This window comes from Crocodylus porosus, unplaced genomic scaffold, assembly GCF_001723895.1.
Source record: "Crocodylus porosus isolate Cpor-Errol unplaced genomic scaffold, CroPor_comp1, whole genome shotgun sequence".
Lineage (NCBI taxonomy): Eukaryota > Metazoa > Chordata > Crocodylia > Crocodylidae > Crocodylus > Crocodylus porosus.
The window spans coordinates 16,321,496-16,340,516 of NW_017728917.1; the positions used below are offsets into that span (position 1 = coordinate 16,321,496).

At 41.4% G+C, this 19,021-nt stretch overlaps 1 protein-coding gene across 3 annotated transcripts in view; it reads right to left on the bottom strand.

The window, feature by feature from the left end:
- Nucleotides 1-17,759, bottom strand: part of SLC6A6 (solute carrier family 6 member 6) — a 63,283-nt gene extending 45,524 nt beyond the window's left edge. Inside the window, exons 1-2 of one of the 3 annotated variants that reach the window (XM_019536801.1) lie at nt 17,669-17,700; nt 14,947-15,012 (exon numbers count right to left, since the gene is read on the bottom strand). In XM_019536801.1, the coding sequence (XP_019392346.1) occupies nt 14,947-15,001 (55 nt within the window). In that variant the 5' untranslated portion in view covers nt 15,002-15,012; nt 17,669-17,700. Of the gene's footprint in view, nt 1-14,946; nt 17,648-17,668 lie in introns of those variants that run through there. The other 2 variants (XM_019536802.1, XM_019536800.1) reach the window with 2 other exon arrangements.
- Between the last annotated feature and the right edge of the window lie 1,262 nt (nt 17,760-19,021).

A 19,021-nucleotide genomic window follows, 5' to 3' on the forward strand; every position in this document is an offset into this window, starting at 1 on the left:
CCATTAACTCAAACTCAGTTGCTGCTCTCCCACTGCTGGTACCTCTTTACACTTGGAGAATGCCAAAAAATACTGGTCACTGACAAAGCACTCACATAGCTAATGCCAGACAGTTTAAAGGTGTCCATACACATCGACAGTCACTTAATTTCTGCTCTTAATAAAAATAATGACCCGTTCCACAACTCTTGGTCTCCCAGACAAAGGAGACCAGTACAATATCGTTTTCAGTAAGCGCCATAAGGTCATATTCATCCCTGGTCCAGTGACCTTTAAGAGCCAAATCTTCAAAACCAGTGTGTGCAAATAGCCTGATGCATATATGCCAGTCAAGGTTTGTTGTCCTAATAGGCTGCTGTGTACATACCATAGTACGTACATACATGTACAGTACATACTAAAGCCCACACATAATTATGTGTGCCTTTAAAGACTAAAAAGTTCAATCAGAAGCCCCTTGATCTCCTGAATGTTAAGTTCCTCCCTCAGATATCCCTTTAAAAAGTTAGGAACTGATCTTTAAAAAGACTAAAACTTACTCTAAAAACCCATAGTAAGCAAAAGCTCTCTTTATAATATGTAGGGTATTATATCTGCAGAAATGTAAGTGGTGGCTAGATTATGGCTATTTTGAAACGATGGTACCTTGCAATCGGCACACTGGCTAATCCTTCCCTTCCCAGAGCAGAAACCTCGTTCTAAAGTGGGGTGGGCAATTATTTTGGGCGGAGGGCCACTTACCGAGTTTTGGCAAGCCATCAAGGGCCACACAACAGGCAGCCAGGGGCAGATAAATATTAAGTTTCTTAATTTTTAGGGGCCCCACAGGCTGCATTTTGCCAACCCCTGTTCTAAAGGTATGTGCACTAAGTCAGCTTATGTTATATCCATTATAGGACTGGATACAAACTGAATAGGGACTAGCTTTGGACCCCGAGAGCTTCATGTTTGAACATGAACTGACCCTGAAATTGCCTCAGCTGCTTGATACTCTCCTACTCTTCTGTTAAGTCCAAAAAAAAAGTTGAGTTACCCAAGACTCAAGATTCTCATGGATTTCCATGGGAATTTTGCCTGAAGAAAGACCACTCTGCACCACTCGTTTTCCTGCTGACTGGACTCGTCTCTGCAGGTCACATTTTGTGGTTAATTTTATTCTACAGGTTCTTCTCCTATGAACTTCCCTGCATTTATGGCCTCCAGGTATCTCAGTGCTCCTCTTTGTCACAGTCTGTTACCTTTTGAAAGCCTTCTGTTTATTCCATTATAATTCGTTTTATGCTCCTATGCAGATGTGGTGCCCTGGCCAAGTGTAACATTTGCCATTTCTTGTCTTTGTCTGCTGTTTGTTCTCTATTCATCTTAGAAACCAACAGGATTTCCAGTGAAATTTCCTATTCTCTCAAAACTGTCCTTTCCTAGAGAGCAGCTGTCCTTGTGCCTCTTTCCCCCTCGTGTCTTTCTAATCAAAATGGACAGTATTGTGATTCCTCTCCAAGAGTCAGTTCTTGCTCTGATTTAGTGCAACGGAAAAGCATCTATTGATTTTAACAGCAGCAGGGTCAGATAAATCCTGATTACATTTGGTTCATTTCCCAGGATCACTCCAAACTAAAACTTTTAACTCTTAGTCTTGACAGATTTCCTTCCTTCATGGAGCAGAGTTGTTGGCCTAGTCACTACAGCAGTAAAACATTTAATGCATTGATAAAAGTTCTGTCTTCCTTACAGATCTTTCCAATCTGTGGGAAAAAATAATCCTGATCCATTTCTTTCTCTGAGTTAAAGGCACATGCAAATGTCCACTGTATACCTGACTTCATTTACTGTCCTTAACTTATATCTGATGTCTTTCCAAAGTAATAACCTTTTCATTAACTTACAGTCTCTCTTGATATTATTAAAACTTATTATTAAGCACTCATTCATCTCTTCTTCCTTACTTTCCTTTTTAATGTTTTATAGATTCTTTTGATCTTCTCCCTTCATTTCCTTTCTTTCTGAATAAATATCCATCTTTCTATTATCGATCAATCAATTCTTTTCCTAATTTTTCTTCTTTTAATCCCCCCACCTTTTGTTTTTCTGTGAACCCTCCTTTCACAACTTTTGTACCATTTTCAGTATTATATGCTGTCTTTTTCTCTTCCTTCTATGCCTGACACCTTGAAGGATTGCTACAGAAAGCACTGGGAGCAACAGATATCCCTTTATTTAACTGAGATAAAGTACAAAAGAGAAGCCCAAGGCTTGATGTTATTTCTCTTCAATCAATTGTGTACTGGATAAAAAACATCTATTTTTCCAGATGCCCTTCTTATGTATGTTCATATTCTTCAAAGGCTGTAAATAGGTACTGTGTCTCAGCGCAGAGCTGTTGAGGAACACAGCAATCACGTAATGTTCTTGTTCCATTGTGCCTATTATTTGAAAGAATAAAGCAGTCACAACTAAAACCTCTATGATTAGCTGAATAGCAGAAAATTAAAAAAAAAACAAAACCCTTTGCACATGGGAAATGTTTGGCTTTTATAATGGGAGGATAAGGGTGTGGAAAGAAACTTGAAGTCTCTCCATACTGCAAAAGAGAATAAAATGGATTGTATTTTAATGCAGCATTGTTATTAAACAGAAAGCCTAAAAAGCCGAATGCTTTGCAGTCAAAGGTTATCCTTTGATAAAGACTTGGGGAAAGGAAGGGAGGTGTCTTGATATACCACCAAAGGGATATACCACCAAAGCTCAGTAAGGATTCCCATGTGGGGAGACCTATTTAAGTCCCATTGAAATCACCACCAAAATATGTTCATTTTAATGGGAGCAGCATCCAAGTCCAAGTCCTGGGACTAAGGCAAAAGGTCATGCTTTCTGTGAAAACTATTGTCCAGGAAGGAGGAGGGAGTGTGCAGCCCAAGAGGCCTGTTTAGTTGCACTATAGCCATTCGTACAAGCCTTGGGGAAGGGTAATGGATGTCTCCTGCATGCAGTATTGTTCCAGCACACCAGTCACTGCTTAGCCCACCTCACTCTCCAGCCCCAGCCAAGAGCTAGGAAAATCTTCCCACTGGCGCACACACATGCAGGGCACAGACTTTCCCTGCCTGGTGGGGGATGACCGCTGTTCCTTTGCCTTACAAAGCCACAATTGTGGAAAGCCAGAGTCTCCAACCTTGGAAATTTTCAAGACCAAGTTAGACAGACACTTGACGGGGATGGCTTAGTCAGGGATGACCCTGCCTTGAGCAGGAGGATGGCCTAGATGACTTCAGGAGGTGCCTTCCAGGCCTAATTTGCTATGCTCCTATACCTAAATCTCAGCCATTGTTTTCTCCTGCTGCTGGGCTTGTTCCACCACTGTCCTTGCCGATTCCCTGAGCTGCTTCCACACAAGGCTCCAGGTAAAGGAAGGCAGCAAAGCAAGGGTGGTACGTGTTTGTGGAAGAACAGAGGTAAGAAGAACCCTAAGGTGCTAGTGGTAAATGTGGAAGGGAACATCCAGCTGAAAGGTTGCTTTTGTTCGTATCAAGCCAGCTGCTCAGCTAATTTGATGCCCCCCAAGTGTGCTAGCTAAAACCTAAAGATTATCAAAAGCTTGAGGGGAGCAGCAGCCTCCTCCTGCTTTTCCTGCTACTCTCCTCCAACTGTACTGGATCACCCATTGTGATGCAAGACATTAATCTGCAATGCATAACTCTGTAGGTACTGATCTTTTTGAGAAAGGGTCCTTGCCTGGGTCCATGAGATGTATGGGGGGGGGGGGGGGGTGTCATTTGTATAGCAAAATGGTGAGGCTCTTTGAACCTTGTGTCTTAAAATTATTTCTTTTCCTCCTCTGACTCATTTGTTTGCACTCTGTAATTATCCAGCTTCCTACTAAACCCAGTGAATTCTTTGTGCTCTTTTTTTCACTTCCAAGGGTTTATTGTACAATTAAATTACAGTCCATTAGTGAGCAGTAGCTATGTCTACAACCTCTGATAAACCACCAGCAATGTTTTTTTCCATAGATGAAGTAGAAAAGTTAATTGACCCTGCACCCATATAACCTCTTAAAACAGGAAGGGGTTCTGAACCTGAGTATTCACCGTGTTTTAGGCTGTGACTATTTAATTTTTTGTACATGATTAAGAAACTATGTACTGCAACCACATAGCTTATAGAATATGTGCTACCATTAAATGCCAAAATTTACCGCAGGGCCAGAATTACAAACTGTGTGGTGCTTCAGAGTGCAGAATTAAACTATCAGCTAAGCATTTAGTAAAGCAGATGTACAACGAGTGGCACAAATTCATTATTTTTAAAGCTGATTTTATTTTTCTTAGGAATAAATCATTCTGCCCATCAATACTTTTGCAGTACATCTTAAATTTAGTTCTACATTTATGCATGTTGTTTATTCATAGCTTAGTCAAAAAGGTTTCTTATAGTATCTTCTAAACAAGCAAATGAAAGAAATGCATCAGAATAAATGGTTTGGGGGAAAATACACATTCAGTCACTAAACTCTATTCATATCTTTTGGCTGCTCTTGCTGCACATCAATGACATTTGATGCTAGTGGCCATATGCAAGATGAAAAAGGAAAGATCAGGAGCATTCAGCAGTTCTTATAAATATACATTTTAATAAGCAGAAGAGCAGCTATTAAGGTGCTTCAGCATCACATACACAAAATCATTGGATCCATCTACACTGCAAATTTGCCTAGCTTTTTAACCAAAGGGATGTCACGCGGACTTTGTATCTTCAAACAAGGTTAGGATACCTTAGGGTAGTCAGATGTCACCAGGTTTCTACGCTATCTATCCATCCCCTTTCAGTGTTATACAGGGGACATAATTTAAGTGTTGTGTACTGCAACATAAACATCAGACTGTAACCAGTTTCTAACATGGAGCCTCGGATATGGAAGCTGGTCCCTTTAAATCTGTCTGTGTACCTGGCTAAGCTAGTTCCCTTGAAGGTCTTGCCTCTGTGGCAAATCTAGAAAATGCAAATCTGCCCTGCCTTCTGCCTGACCTCAGACCAACGGGGCTAACTGTGAACCTCTCTGTGAAGGAAGACATCCCGAAGTCCAGGTTAAAAAATCATGCTCCAGCACAATCGGCTGATAGGCCATTCTTCGTTGACCCTGGTGGGGAATCCCGCCAACACAGCATCTGCACACCCAGACTTTCCCAGGTTGCACTGATAAAGGCATTGCTGACATACAGTCGGGAAACTGCTGCTGTAGGAATGCCCCAAGCTGTGTTAGTGGTGGGACGTGCTGGAGCCCTGCGGCACTGAAAACACAGCACTGCAGGTGGAGTCTGTGGTCCTTTAACCTAATGACCAAGAGCAATGTTGGTATTGAATGTGGATTTTTCTTTTTTGTCAGCCATGCTTGTTCAGGGAACTGTGAGCCAGAAAAGTAGGAGGGCGAGGAATTGGTCATAGACTTCTAAAATGACACATGCCTGTCGGTGCTGGTGCGATAAGAATTGATTCCTGTCTCTCTGATGTTTCCAGGCTGCTTTATAAGAAAAGTTTTGGACACAGGCCTTGAACAAAAAAGGATTTTCTAAGTGTTTTAGATTTTGGATTTTTGTTAATGTTTGTTCATGTTTTATTTGCTTCAAGAAAAAAAAATGAATAGAAACTGGATACATTTCTCAAGTTTCACACAGGAAATGAATTCTCACAGTCGTTCTGACATGCAAAGTAAAATAGAGACCAGGGAGTTTCTACAGAGGATATGCCAAAAGGAGAAGTGATAAATTAGCTAAATAAGCCAGCAGAGATGGCGACACTCTGTGTAATTTGCTCAGCTTTTAACAAAGCCGTGAGATAATATCATGTTCTCTCTCTCTTGCTGTTTGCATGCAGCTGGTGAAAGGTGCTGGCTTGACAGCCTGGTTCCTGAAATCCTTTGTTTAAGCACTGAATGGGTAAAGAATAGCCTTGTTCAGCATCAGCTTCCCCTGCATTTCTCTGCCACCATCACTGTGCATCCACCATAATACAGAAGAGATTGCTTCCAGTAGGACAAGCATGCTTCAGTCTTCCTGGCTCAATGCTCCTTGCATTTTCTGCCGAGTCTCCCTTCAAGAAGGTCAGCTTTAAGGGGACATCATTAACACATCTCATACTGGCTGCTGAACAGCTATCTACCAGATGTTACTTTTGATCAAAATTGACCTGATTTAAACCCAAGTTGGAGGTGAAAGGCTCCGTATCTCATTACTAATCCCAGGAGCCATCCAGGTCTCTTAAATATCACATGATTTCAGTTAATTTTTAAACCATAAGTATATCTTCAGTTCTGCTTAGCCACATAAGCTTTCCCATCAGCTCTCAAAAGTTGAACGGTTGTTTTTTGTGTGGAGAGATATGAAAATCAGATAGTGCACAAAACAAATATTTCACTTCTCCAGGGACCCTGAATAGATAAACCACTTCAGCATGCCACACTGTGAAGTGGAACGCATGCCGCATGTGCAAACAAAGAGCCTGATCCTATGCTTTGTACTCAGACAAAGGCCCCGCTGAAGTTCACCTTGGCTTCATTGACTTTGGAGGGAGCCTGCAACAGTGAGGAGGACAGAAATGGCTGAGATGTGGAGAACGGCAGTAGTCTGTTCACACTGGTGCTACTCAGCTATTGCACATGTTGGTTGTTCTTCTGTTGGTTTTTGTAGGTGAATGTGTGTCCAGGTACAACTAGACAAAACATGAGCAACACAAGCATTTTCCCTCAACTTTTATCTTTTCAATAATTTCTGACAGACATCAGCTGATAGTTTTAGCTATTATACTGCTTTTATAGTCCTAACCCAGCTCTCTAAATTTCACCTGTCCCCATCAACCACTGTTTTCACTTTACCAAGATACAGTTCATAAAACAGAACAGCTGGGACCAGATTCAGTCCTAGTGCAATCTTACCTAAATTGGGGCGGGGGGTTACACTAAGCCTGAATTGAACACCCAAATACTGTTTTCATCCTGGGCTGCTTTTGTTGTTTTACTGACTTGGGGTAAAGGGATGCACAGGTGGGAAATACTTGCAGTCCCATAATATAAAATATGTATGTGAAACTGAGCTGAGATTGTCATAGAAATATGGTACATGTAAAGCGAATGGTAGCATGCAAGATAATTTCTAACAGGCTAAATGTAAAAATTATAGTTTAAAAAAATGGTGGTATATGTACAAGGACTAGGTGATCTTCTGATGGCCTGATGCAGACAGAACATTAGAAGTGATTCAAGTTCAGCTACAGGACTTTCTGTTCCTCCTTTGCATGCGTCTGTTCCATATATTTAGCTCCATTTATAATTTGTAGTTGAGGTAACCAATGCTCCCTTCACCATGCACTGTAGTGAGTGGCAAAGTGGGACTAAATGGGGCAGAAGAGATCCTGAACTTCACAGAAACAGGGGAGCAACAGGCTTTTCCACATTCACCTTGCACATCTTCCTATGTGAGAGAGGGAGGCATCACCTCTGTATGACAGGGAAGGGGGATGCTATCACTGAGGGGAAAGTAGTGACTGCATAGAAACCGTACAAGGTCCATGGCCAAAAGAACATCCCACTGACCCTAGGTTTAGGGACCTTCCTTCAAACACAAAGGACAAGCTCTTTAAAATCTGGGGAAGACTACTCTGGCAGCCCTATCTGAAAGCTTTGCTTCTGACAAGGCATGACGGGAGATAAAGAGCATATATATAAACCATACCCTTCTTACAGATAAAGGAGAGACCTGTAAGGAATCAAATTTTTTGGGTAGGTTTGGCTGGGAAGAGCAAGCAACTTCTTCCTGTTTTGTTTGTAATTGAAGTTTTTTTTACAGGTTACTTCGGGGTGAAACTACCTTTGAACGCCTTTGAAACTATCTGGAATAACACGGAAAACAGTTTTCATCCCTTTTGGGACAGATTAAAATAAAGCCACTCTAATGAAGAAAGTTTTCTGTTAGGGTGCAACTTGGCTGGCCTGTGACATGCTGCATCTTGAAGCTTAAAGATTTTCTGCATAGACAAGGTTGTCTAGTGTAGGACTGCTGAACTGGAGATGAGCTGAGAAGCAGTTGTTCTGTGCAGTATTAACTACCTCTGGTGGCCCCTACGCCCTGCCCTGGAAAGCACTGCGTAGCTGCAAAGGCCGAGGAAGTCAGTGTATAAGTAAAAGTCAAGTGTCCTGTGACTCTCTTAAAAACTATTCAAGTATTAACTAATATGAAATGGGGATTTAGAATCAATGGGGAGGGAAGTATTTCTGTTTGAAATGGCTCAATTATTAACAACTTGTGTGCTTTTTCACATGGCATTTCACTGAGATTTAGGGAAACCTGAATGGAAATTCTGGCATTGGTGGCCTCAGTAGCCAAAACTCCTACTGATTTCATTGGGTCCAAAATTTCATCTGAGGGGTCTTCCCCAAGGAGCTGACAAGTTAGATCATGAACAGGAAGTATCTTACATTAGTATAACAGCTGCCCTCAGAGATATTACTACTGAGCGGTAAATGAGATGGGGATCTCATCTGGAGTATATATGTATTGGTAGAAAACTGGATGGAGAATCAGTTCTTAAAACATCAGAGGAATGGTGTTGGGGAAAGGAGGGATGAAGGTTAAAACCAAGAGAAATTAAAACTGTAAGAAAAACTAATCTTGATGCTCAGAAATTCCATACATTTCAAACAAAGAATTGGAAAGCAAAATTTATAGAGGGAGTTAAACTGGTATGTAGCAAATGACTGGACTCCGAGATTAATATAAAACAAGCAACTGCCATTGGTGGTGCCATATCAGATTATATTCACTTAACTGTCAAAACAAAGGAACATGTTCCTTTAAAAAAAAACCCCAAAACTACTGAACATAACAAAGCATGCTACATGATCATTACTGCTGATCGTAACGTGCCCTATGCTCCCCTTTCCACACTAACTTGACATACATTGCTAGTTCAGGTATATAACTCACTACACAATTTTGGATAGTTTTAAAGAACCATTTTGGATGGTTCCATTATTTGGAGATTTTTTTTTTAAGTTTTCAATTCATTTCCCAGATAGATAATCAGAAAATAATCATGTGTATGAAGATCTGTTTCTAGTGGCAGAGAAACATTGTAAATGCCCAGGACATATTGCATTGTGTGGAAATCTATCAAGGCAACTTCTGGGTTGTCAAAACATATAACTAACTTGTAAGTGATGCCTGCAGGCCTACCAAGCCCAATCTTGCCTGGTGCCAAGAGTATTTTCTTTAGCAGGCACAAGGGTGCATTACAAAAGGTAGGGGTGCACAGATAAATATTTTCTTGGCTGATACCAATAGCCAATTATTAACCAACCATATCAGCTGATGCCAGTCAGATAACCAATTTAACTGACATAAATAAACCTTTTTTTTGGCACACTCCAGCAGTTACATGCATCAGTCCTAGCAGCAGGGGCGCCTGAACTAAAGTTCATCAAATGAGCTTTAGTACAAGCGCTGTTTCCACCATTTTAAAATGCAGGGGTGCTTTAAGCAGAGAAGAGCTGAGTGGGGAGCAGGTAGATGCGGGCTGCCCGCTATGGGCTTGGGGCTCTCCACTCTGCTTCCTTTGCCCCAGGAGCCCCACACCAGTCAAATGCCCCCTGCCCGCCTGGCAGCAGGGGGCACAACTGGCTGCCCCCACTGCTGCCAGATGGGTGGGGGGTGGGCAGCTGGTGCAGGGCTCCCAAGGAAAAGGCAGTAGAGCAGAGAGCCCCAAAACTCAGAAAGCAGACTGCATCTGCCCCATGCACAAATCTATGGGGCACATGCCTCTCCTATGCCTCCCCGGGGGATGTGCACTGTGGCTGGGAACTGCCCCACCACGCCCTCTGGATGAGCCACCTCTGGCTCTGTCTCACACCCTGCACTGGCCCCGGGTCCCCTGAATTGTCTTGGGTGGGCACCACCCCCAGCCCCTACCCCACTCCCTCCCTCACTATGGGGGGGCCTCAATCTGCAACCCCCATGCCCCTTCTCCTACATAGACTTACCTGCAGGGAGCTGCTCTCCATGCTGCCTGGCTGTGCTCCTGGCCATGTGCATGCGTGCAGCTGTGCACATGCACATGGTGCCCCCCGAGTCTCACTCTGGGCAGCCCCAAGCAGGACCCCTTGCAGGCTAGAATGCTGCTCACCATTTCCCAAGGGAACCCAGGCATCTGGGGGCTGTGGTCCTGTAGGGGACAGGGAACCCAGATGTCCAGTGCCTTGGCCAGAAGGCATAATTATCAATAAATATTATCAGTTTCAACAGCCAAAAATAGCCAGTAGCCAATAATGTCATTTCCTGCTTTATTGGTGCCTATCTGATAGGCAGCTGATATAATCAGTGCACCTCTAGCAAAAGGCTTTTACTACATGGCAAGATCAAGCCCTCAGTGTGCCAGCATTACCATGGAGGAGCTAATCCTTCAGAATTTGTGACAAAAGTTGTGCTCTTACCTTCAGAAGCCAAACAACCTGGTGTAGAAATACAGGGCACAGACTTGGGAGGGAAGATGACATATCTCTACACCCGCTCTGCCTGATAAGCACTGGTAGACAGCTCTGGGACAAACGTAATGCTAACAAGAGCCTAGAGATGCCTGTTGGCATAGTCAGACAGAACAGGTACAAATGTATGTGTTTAGGGCAAAATTCTGCTTTAAAATCTTGTGTACCTGGGTGGGAGGGAAAGGTGCTTCATTAAATCAAGGAAGGTCAACTGAGCCTTCAGCTCTACCAGGACCAGCTAACACAACTGAAGTGTGTTACTTTGTGTCTGGGCAGAAGCTTCAATCGTTTTAAGGTAAGTAAACAGAAAAAAACCTAAAAAAGTATTTCTATCCCATGTAAGAAGGGCCTAAATGACAGAAGTTAATATTTGGAATGAGTCCACTAAAAACAGCAGTAACTTCAGCTCTATAATTGTGCCACTGAAATCTGAATGTGGACCAATGGGAGAAGTAATCCATAAGTCCGGGTTATAAGATGGGCCCTGTGTTTATAATGGAAACCAAGGACCTGACTCATCTCCCTCACACAAAGGTAAAACGATAGCAGTGCCACCGAAATCAAGATTCACAGGTGAACACGAACAGGGAGCTGCGTGCTCAATTTGAGTTTCTCTGGGAGGGAATTCTGACAACTTCTAGAGCATTAACATCATAAATGTAGTGTGAAACTATAACTAAACACCTTCTCCTACAGCCCCATGGCTCTTCAAGTGCATGGGAGAGTGATGGCCCCGGTGATGTTCCCCAGCCCTGCACAGCTCCAATAACCTTACTGCAATCATGGCAATTAATTATTGCAATCTCACTTCAGGAGACTGTGCCATCTTCTGTGGCTGTTATTTGCTTGTCTAGCATAACAGACCCCCAAATGCAGACTCAGGTATTTGGGCATGGCCTTATTATAAATAAGAACAAATAACAATCAATTCTGTTGTTTTACCCCGAGCTTACTAAACTGATTAAGCGTGGCAAGAGCAGAAGTCAGCTGGTGTGTACGCTTGCACGAAGGCTGCCAGGATGTGCTCCTTTTACCATTAGTCTTTACTTTCTGTTGTACTGCTATGTAAAACCACCTCCCTTTGATTTTTCTTAGTTACTACCTTTCCATCTAGTTCCTTGATTTAACATGATTGTTCACACTTAGCTCAGCTGCCTTTCCCTTGAATGTATTAAAAAAAAGAGTTCAAAAGCTTATCAAGAAAGAGTAGAACCAGACATTTTCTTGATCAAAAGTTTTTAATTCAGCTATGCAAAAATGCCAACATCTCTCATCAAGATGAAAACACTCTGTATTAATAACCTCCCTTTCCTCAACTCAGAGGCCCTATATAGCATGCCACTGAGGACACAGAGTTTTGGTCCTGATAATGTGCTATTACTGCTGAAGTGGCCATGGCACGTATGCCACCACGAGGGATGGGTAGCCTTTGTGTGTGGAATACAGTAGATCAGGAAGGGGACAGGAAGAAGAACGGCAGAGAAGGCAGGGAGCAGAAAGCAGAGCAGCAGATTGGGCAGGGAGCTCAGGGTTGGAAGCATGAAGCACAGTGGAAAATCAGACAGGGAGCACAGGTTAGGGTGCAGAAAACAGAGCAACAGATCAGGCAGTGAGAGGGGATCTGACTGGCACTCCAGAAAGGTGCAGGGCTAATTTCTGGTATGTCTACCAAAGACGTTGGCTCCCACTGTACTTCTGTATCATTATGCTGCATTATTTGTAACTGTTGTAGATTTATGTTCCTTTTTATTGACTTTAAATAACCAGTTTGTTAAATTTTGCTTCTGAAAAAAGGAACCAACTGATTACTTTTGCATTTCCTTTGCATCAAATTATGTGACTTGCGAAGTGACTTGGCATCATCACTCAGGTTTGGGACACAATAAACAGTGTAATTTTAAAGTGTAATTTAAATAAGATTCCAGACTAGCAAATAACATTATTCTCAAAATGACTTTAAAAATAACTGACTACTGCAATCAATTGTTTTATCAACCACATGACTACAGTGTGTATATATGTGCATATATACATGTGTATACGATCAATCACTAAGTTATTTTTCTCACATGCAAGCCTCAATCTGAATCATTCCAGCACCTTTGAAAGAAGGGTGGGATTAGTATCTGGACTCAGATGTAGGTGTAACACCACTGCACAATAAGTTATGAGTCAAAAACCCCAGATCCAATTCTTTGGGTATTCAAATATTCAATTTTACAACTCTGCAGATATCATTGATGTTTGTCGTCCCCCCCCCACCCCATCCTCCTCACACTCCCACTGTTTCCTCCTTACTACAGGCTGTTATGTTGACAATACAGACAAATATTAAAATGTTTTATGATCACCTCTGTTCTGGCACGATCCAGGTCCAGGTCCAGATCCAGCAGAAAGTTTCATAGCTACTACTGCAACTCAGTGCACCATCCAGGAAATGCACCACATGACAGCACTGAGCAAACATCATATGAAAATCTTGCACTCACAGTTTTTTTTTGTTTGGCTGGTTTGTGTCATGCGTCAAATTTTTTAAATTTCAGTCTTGGCTCAGATGCCACCATCCCAGCAGTCCATACTTCCTCAGGGCAACGGAAGAGATGTGATGAAAATACCAAATATATATGAAATGCTCAGATTAAATGGCTCTATCAGAGTGGGTTGTCATCATTCAGTTGTTCCACTGAGTAGACCCTCAATAGAACTGAGGAATGATTACCTCCGCCATATGAAGAGCTACCACTTACCATGTAGGTGTAAGGCGTATAGCAACAATATAGTAATTATACAGGAAAAAAAATACAACATGAAGAAAAGAAGAATGCTAAACCTACCAGTTTGTATATTTTTAACTAACAAAGCAAATTAAGGGTAGGTATGTAGACAAGAACGACGGGGCCAGGAATAGGGTTTGAAATAAGAAGCAGAGGAAATGCATTGTAGGTGTATCTAAATATAAAATGTTAAGTATCTCAGTCCTTTGAACTATGGATAGTAAACCAGTAATGACTGCATTATGAAAGATAGGATAAATCTGAGTGCATTAAAGTTAAGTGCAAAGACAGGCTATCTTAAATCACGCCCTAGTGAAATGGGAAGGCTGCATGCAACAAGATGAGGTTTGCTACCAATAAGCGCAAAGTCCTACCTCTAGGGAGAGGAAATAAATAGCATAGACAAATTGGGGGGGGGGGTGTCTAGCTGCAAAGCAGTGAATCTGAGAAAGACCTAGGCGTGTTTGCAGGCATGAAATACAGATTCTCAGTGTGATGCTGCTGAGAGAAATGGGAGTGGGGGAACAAAAGCCAGTATTGTTTTTGGATCTGTGTATAAGGGGCTCATAGAAATCTAAAGCACAATGCCATGCTAGGCCAACTGTAGTGAGAATCATGTGCTGTTCTGGTCTCCATGAATTATGATGAATATAGAAAAATTACAGGAAATGCAAGTAAGGGAAGTAAAAATGATCCAAGGAGTGTTGAAGGGAACTAAATTAATGTCATCTGGAAATGAGAAGACTCTATAGGCTATGATCCCACTATAAATACCTTGAAGTTAATACATGTGAAGCAAAATTATTATTCCACCTCAAAGATAGCAGGACAGGGGGCAACTGGCTTGAAATTAAGGATGGAAAAATTGAGATTGGAAAATAAGAAAAGGTTTTTAAAAGCACTGCATGTAGACAATGCCATACTCCTAAAGGAGGTAGCCTAGGCACAGTGGCCAAAGACATTGAAAAATAAGTTAAATAAGAGGCTAGGGGAAAGGATGTTGACATAGCCCTCTAAAACCCACAGAGGTCATTTTAGACAACTCAAGTGGTCGTTTCACATCCTTTCTTTAGTCATCCCAAAAACGTCCATAACATGGTAGCTCATGGGTTTGGGATATACAGCATTCGGCCTCAACTGAAATCCAACTGAGAATAATAATGACAAAGTTGTGACACTGCTGGCTGCTCAGCGACTAATGCAAAATGAGTTTGTTGGGTTCCTGATGGGGCAGTGTCTACATCACAGAAAATGGCAGCTCCAGTTGGCACAGTTCTGGGAGGCTCAGTACTGAGGCCAAATGCTGAAAGGGCATAGTTTAACTACCCTTATTTTTAACACTTATTGGTGGCTGTTCCAGGTCTGTGTTAAGAGATACTACTTGGACAATGTATGATGGAAGCTTACTAAACCACTGTGCCTGCAGCATCTTCTCTGTGGATCAGTCAAGAACCAATACTGGCCATGTAACATAAACACTAGAATACACTAGATCTTTATTATTATTATTATTATTATTTTTAAAAAAGCATTGGTAATACTTCCTAGAATATTCAGTGACAAATGGGTACACACAAAAGTGAGTCATATACATCCATATACCATCATAACCCCCCCCTTACATATACCCGTCCCAACTGCACTCACCAATCGGGACTTCTGTCCCCTCCTCAATGTGGATAGGCAGTGGTGATTCCTCCATAGGATGATGCACTGATGGAAAGTAATGAATCGTGGTAGTATTTGTCGCAAAGTGACAAGAATAAGATGGTCCCTTTCTTATCATTATAATACAAATGCCTGGTTATTGTCACAAAGAGTCCTTTTTCAAAATGGCCACTTCCTGCCACGTGACCCTTCATATATTTCCTGTGTCTGGAGACCCATTCTGATGAAGGAACTTCTGAGAATGTACTTATATTTGAGGGATGAACCACTTGAGGTTCAAAATCCCTGAGCTTTTTATATCCTTTGGAAAGTTCACATTCTGAGGGGGGGGTCTTAAGTTCTGAAAGTTTAACTTTACCGAAGAGTCTCATTTTGATCATTCACAATCCATGGGGATTAATCCCGATCTGAGAATTCATATCCATGGGAATTTACACCATTCTGAAAGTTCACAATGCCTGGGAGAGGTTTCTATCCGCAAGTCTCACCATCCCGGCACTTGACAATAGTCTTTCTATTCACATCCCTGGAGTTTCTCTCTCTTTTGGAAATTCATACTGTTGAAGAAGCCAAAGGGAGCCAATGCACCGAGGCACACATATAGCAATTACAGACAGGCAGAGATGTAGACGTCAAATCTGAGAGAGAATACTTCACACACAGAACCAGGAAAGAGGCTCTGTTGCTTAAAGCTTGCCTTCGGCAGCTTGCCTATGGCAGGTGGTGGAAGGCTGTAATGAATATATGGCCCACCGGCCATAAATTTATATTCCTGATCCATTTTAAAGTAAACATTGCAGTTATGGAGCTTTCAATTATCCATTTATGGCGTCAAAATTAAGAGAGAGAGCTTTAAATCTGCATTCCAATGGGCTCCAGATTCTAGGCTGCAACTCAAGGTCATCACACCATCATGTATTTTTTCCTCCTCCCCTCTTTGAATCCTCTTTATTTAAAGGCATTTTTTCTTACCACGGTGCTTCCTCTTTAAAAATCTGGGGAGATGCGTGGTCTTTGTCCTCTTTTCAAGAGGTCTGAATTTGTACAGTAGGGAGGCCTGTGATGATGAGAAATGGGCTAACAAGATGACACCTTCAATTTTTCTGTCGCTGTTGTCTTTTAAAAGTGGCAATGTACCACCTGAAAGGTACGAGCTCTACTCTAGTCTAAGTTTTTAGCGTATCTGTATGGGGAGGGGCAACTCTTTTTAACTGCTGTAAGTAAGTTTTATATATCATCTTTTCCATTGGAAAAAACAACAACCCATCACTAACTGGTAGCCCTACTGATTTCCGTAACACCAACCAATAATGAATTCAAAGACACAAAATAAAATTATTATGACATTTCTGACAGAAAAACAACTGGAACAAAATAAAATCCATAAATTTTGGATTAATGACAGAGATAATCTAAACCCATGCACTTATATTCTGCTGGGTTCAAAGAGGCCCTCATCGCTGAATATACCTGAACCCACCTCTAATGGAAAATGGAAAATGAAGGGTAGCATAGGAAAAATGAACAGCAGAACACAGTTGTCTACACAACTACTGTACTAGCCATAGAAATGATGATCTACAAGGGCTCAATGCGCAAGCTGCTCTTTATCTAAAAGCTGAACTAACATTTCAGCCCAACAATAGCAAAAACCATTTGTTACCACACAGCATTTTGCTATATATTAACCAGCAGTTGCTAGCAAGGATAATGTAACGTTGTAATTCAGAGATATGTTGTTATTTTCAGAAAAATGTTGATGCATGAGTAATTGGCTTGATGTCAATGCTCGTGGGTTTGCCATGCGGCTTGACAACAGTGCATGCTTCCAAGTTAGGCAAAGCGGGCCTTGCATTGTGAACAATGCAGTCATTTTCCTTGTTAAGGCAGTAATATTTTTAATCGAGGCATTTACTTCCGAGGAAGAGATACTGAGCAGAGCTTACTTTATTACCAAGAGTTTTAAAATCAAAAATCTGCAAGCAAAACAAGTCACTAGGCGATGTGCAGAACTGCAGAACTCCATGACATGCAGCTTTACTTGGTCTACGCAGAGTACTACATAAGGCTCATTGGCCTCTCTGAGACTGAGCATTTAGTCTGGAGGCAAATGTTTTCACAAAACATTTGCAACAATATTCACCAATGGTTGGTGGGATTTACTCTTACATATTTTAGTAGGTATCATCATAGGTAGAAAAGGCCTGAAATATCTCTTTGCTATTTGAGGCCACACACACACAAACATACACAAACAACTTTACAGACAGACCTTGGATTCTGTAGAAGAATCCAAGAAAGAGAAGCTTATTCTTAGCATTGGACTGGAAACTAGGGAGCCTGAGTTTTAGAGTGTGCTTTGACACTGACTCATCTTTGGCCTGGGGCAGATCGCTTAATTACTATGCTTCCCCTCATCTGTTAAGTGAAATGATAATACATACCTGCTTCACAGGCATGTTATGCAAATGAACCCCTCAATGTCTGCAAAGTACTTTGTAATGGATACTGCATTGATGTGCACAACAGAACTGCTTAGATAGATGTAAATAACAGTAGAGTATTATTGTGCAATCACAGTTGTTTTTTATATGCTCTTTACTTGGTTTCTATGAACAGATGGTAAGTGTTTAGTATTTGAACATCCTAATAATTTTTTAATCCTTCTGTAACTTTGTAAATCAGCATAAATAACACTTACATGAAGAAGAGTTTGTCCTGAATGGATTTTCTCTTCCTGTTTTGGAAAAAAAAGAGAAAGCAAAAAAATAAAATAAAATAAATATATAAAATAAAAGCGAGGGAAAAATGAATCCATCAGCATAATGAGATACTTTTGACTCAAAACATCATCATGCAGATGAAATCCAATAATAAATGCATGAACTAATTTTTTTTGTGGTACATCAGGATACTGAATATAATAACAAATGCAAAAATAGGCCATTGTTTCTCATCTGTCAGCCCACTACAATTTTTCAAATGTAAATTATCTCAGAAATTCTACCTGCGTCTCAAGAGAAAGTAAATTACACCAGACATCTGTGAAAATAAAACACCAAGGCCCTATAATCTAGAGTAAGGTAGGATATTTTTTTTAACCACTTCCTAGTATCTTTGTTAATGGCTGCCTGTACTATCTACTGGATCTCTGTTGCTCCCCTTCTGAGTGCTAGTATGCAAACCTCAACACTCAACAGCAGGACCCAATAAGTCATGCACTGTCTTCCATCTGAGCTGTACAGTCAATCAGTAACCTTCGCCCAACGCTCAAACCACAGATGTACTGAAGCATAAGCCTTGCAGACAAAGAAGGTTACTGAATTCCTCCAAGGCTGCGATCGTTATGGGAGGAACCCATAACAAGAACTATAGTGCACCTGTTAGTCTTCATACCAATGAATGACCTTACATAACCACCCCGCAGCCTGCTACCTCGTGACATCCCTCTCTTTTATGTCTGGCCAAAGCTTCTGTACTAGATGCTAGCAGCTGCAAGTGAATGAAAAGCTACATGCTCTCTTTCTGCTTGTTTGTCGATCTCTATCTTGCATGTTCATTGGAGCACGGTCATTAAGGTAGCTTCTCATCTCTGTTTTGCAGGCATACGCCTACTTACACAGAAAAAATTAGCAATATATATAAAACATGCAGAAAAAATGATTAATACAAGGGTAGGCATTAGGAAACTTTCCTGGTCTTTAGTATCTCAGATCCTGTTGCATGGCAACCCCAGCAAACGTTGGCTCTCCACTGGCAAGGCAACCACTGGAGGTAAGGTTAAAAAATATGTCAATGGACAACTTTAATCCATCTCTATGTCCAAACTTCTACTGGAGCATCCTATACCAACATCAACCACAGCTAGGATGAGCAATACACAGAATGCTAGCCTGCTTATATATACCTGCACGCATACTTGCACTGTGGAGTGTAAATTTGAGATCTTCAGCTGGGATAAACTAATTATATCAGCAGAAGTACATCATCTGAGGACATAGCTCTTGATGTAAGCTAGGATGGCAGGCATTTATGGGGAATTCAACAACTATAA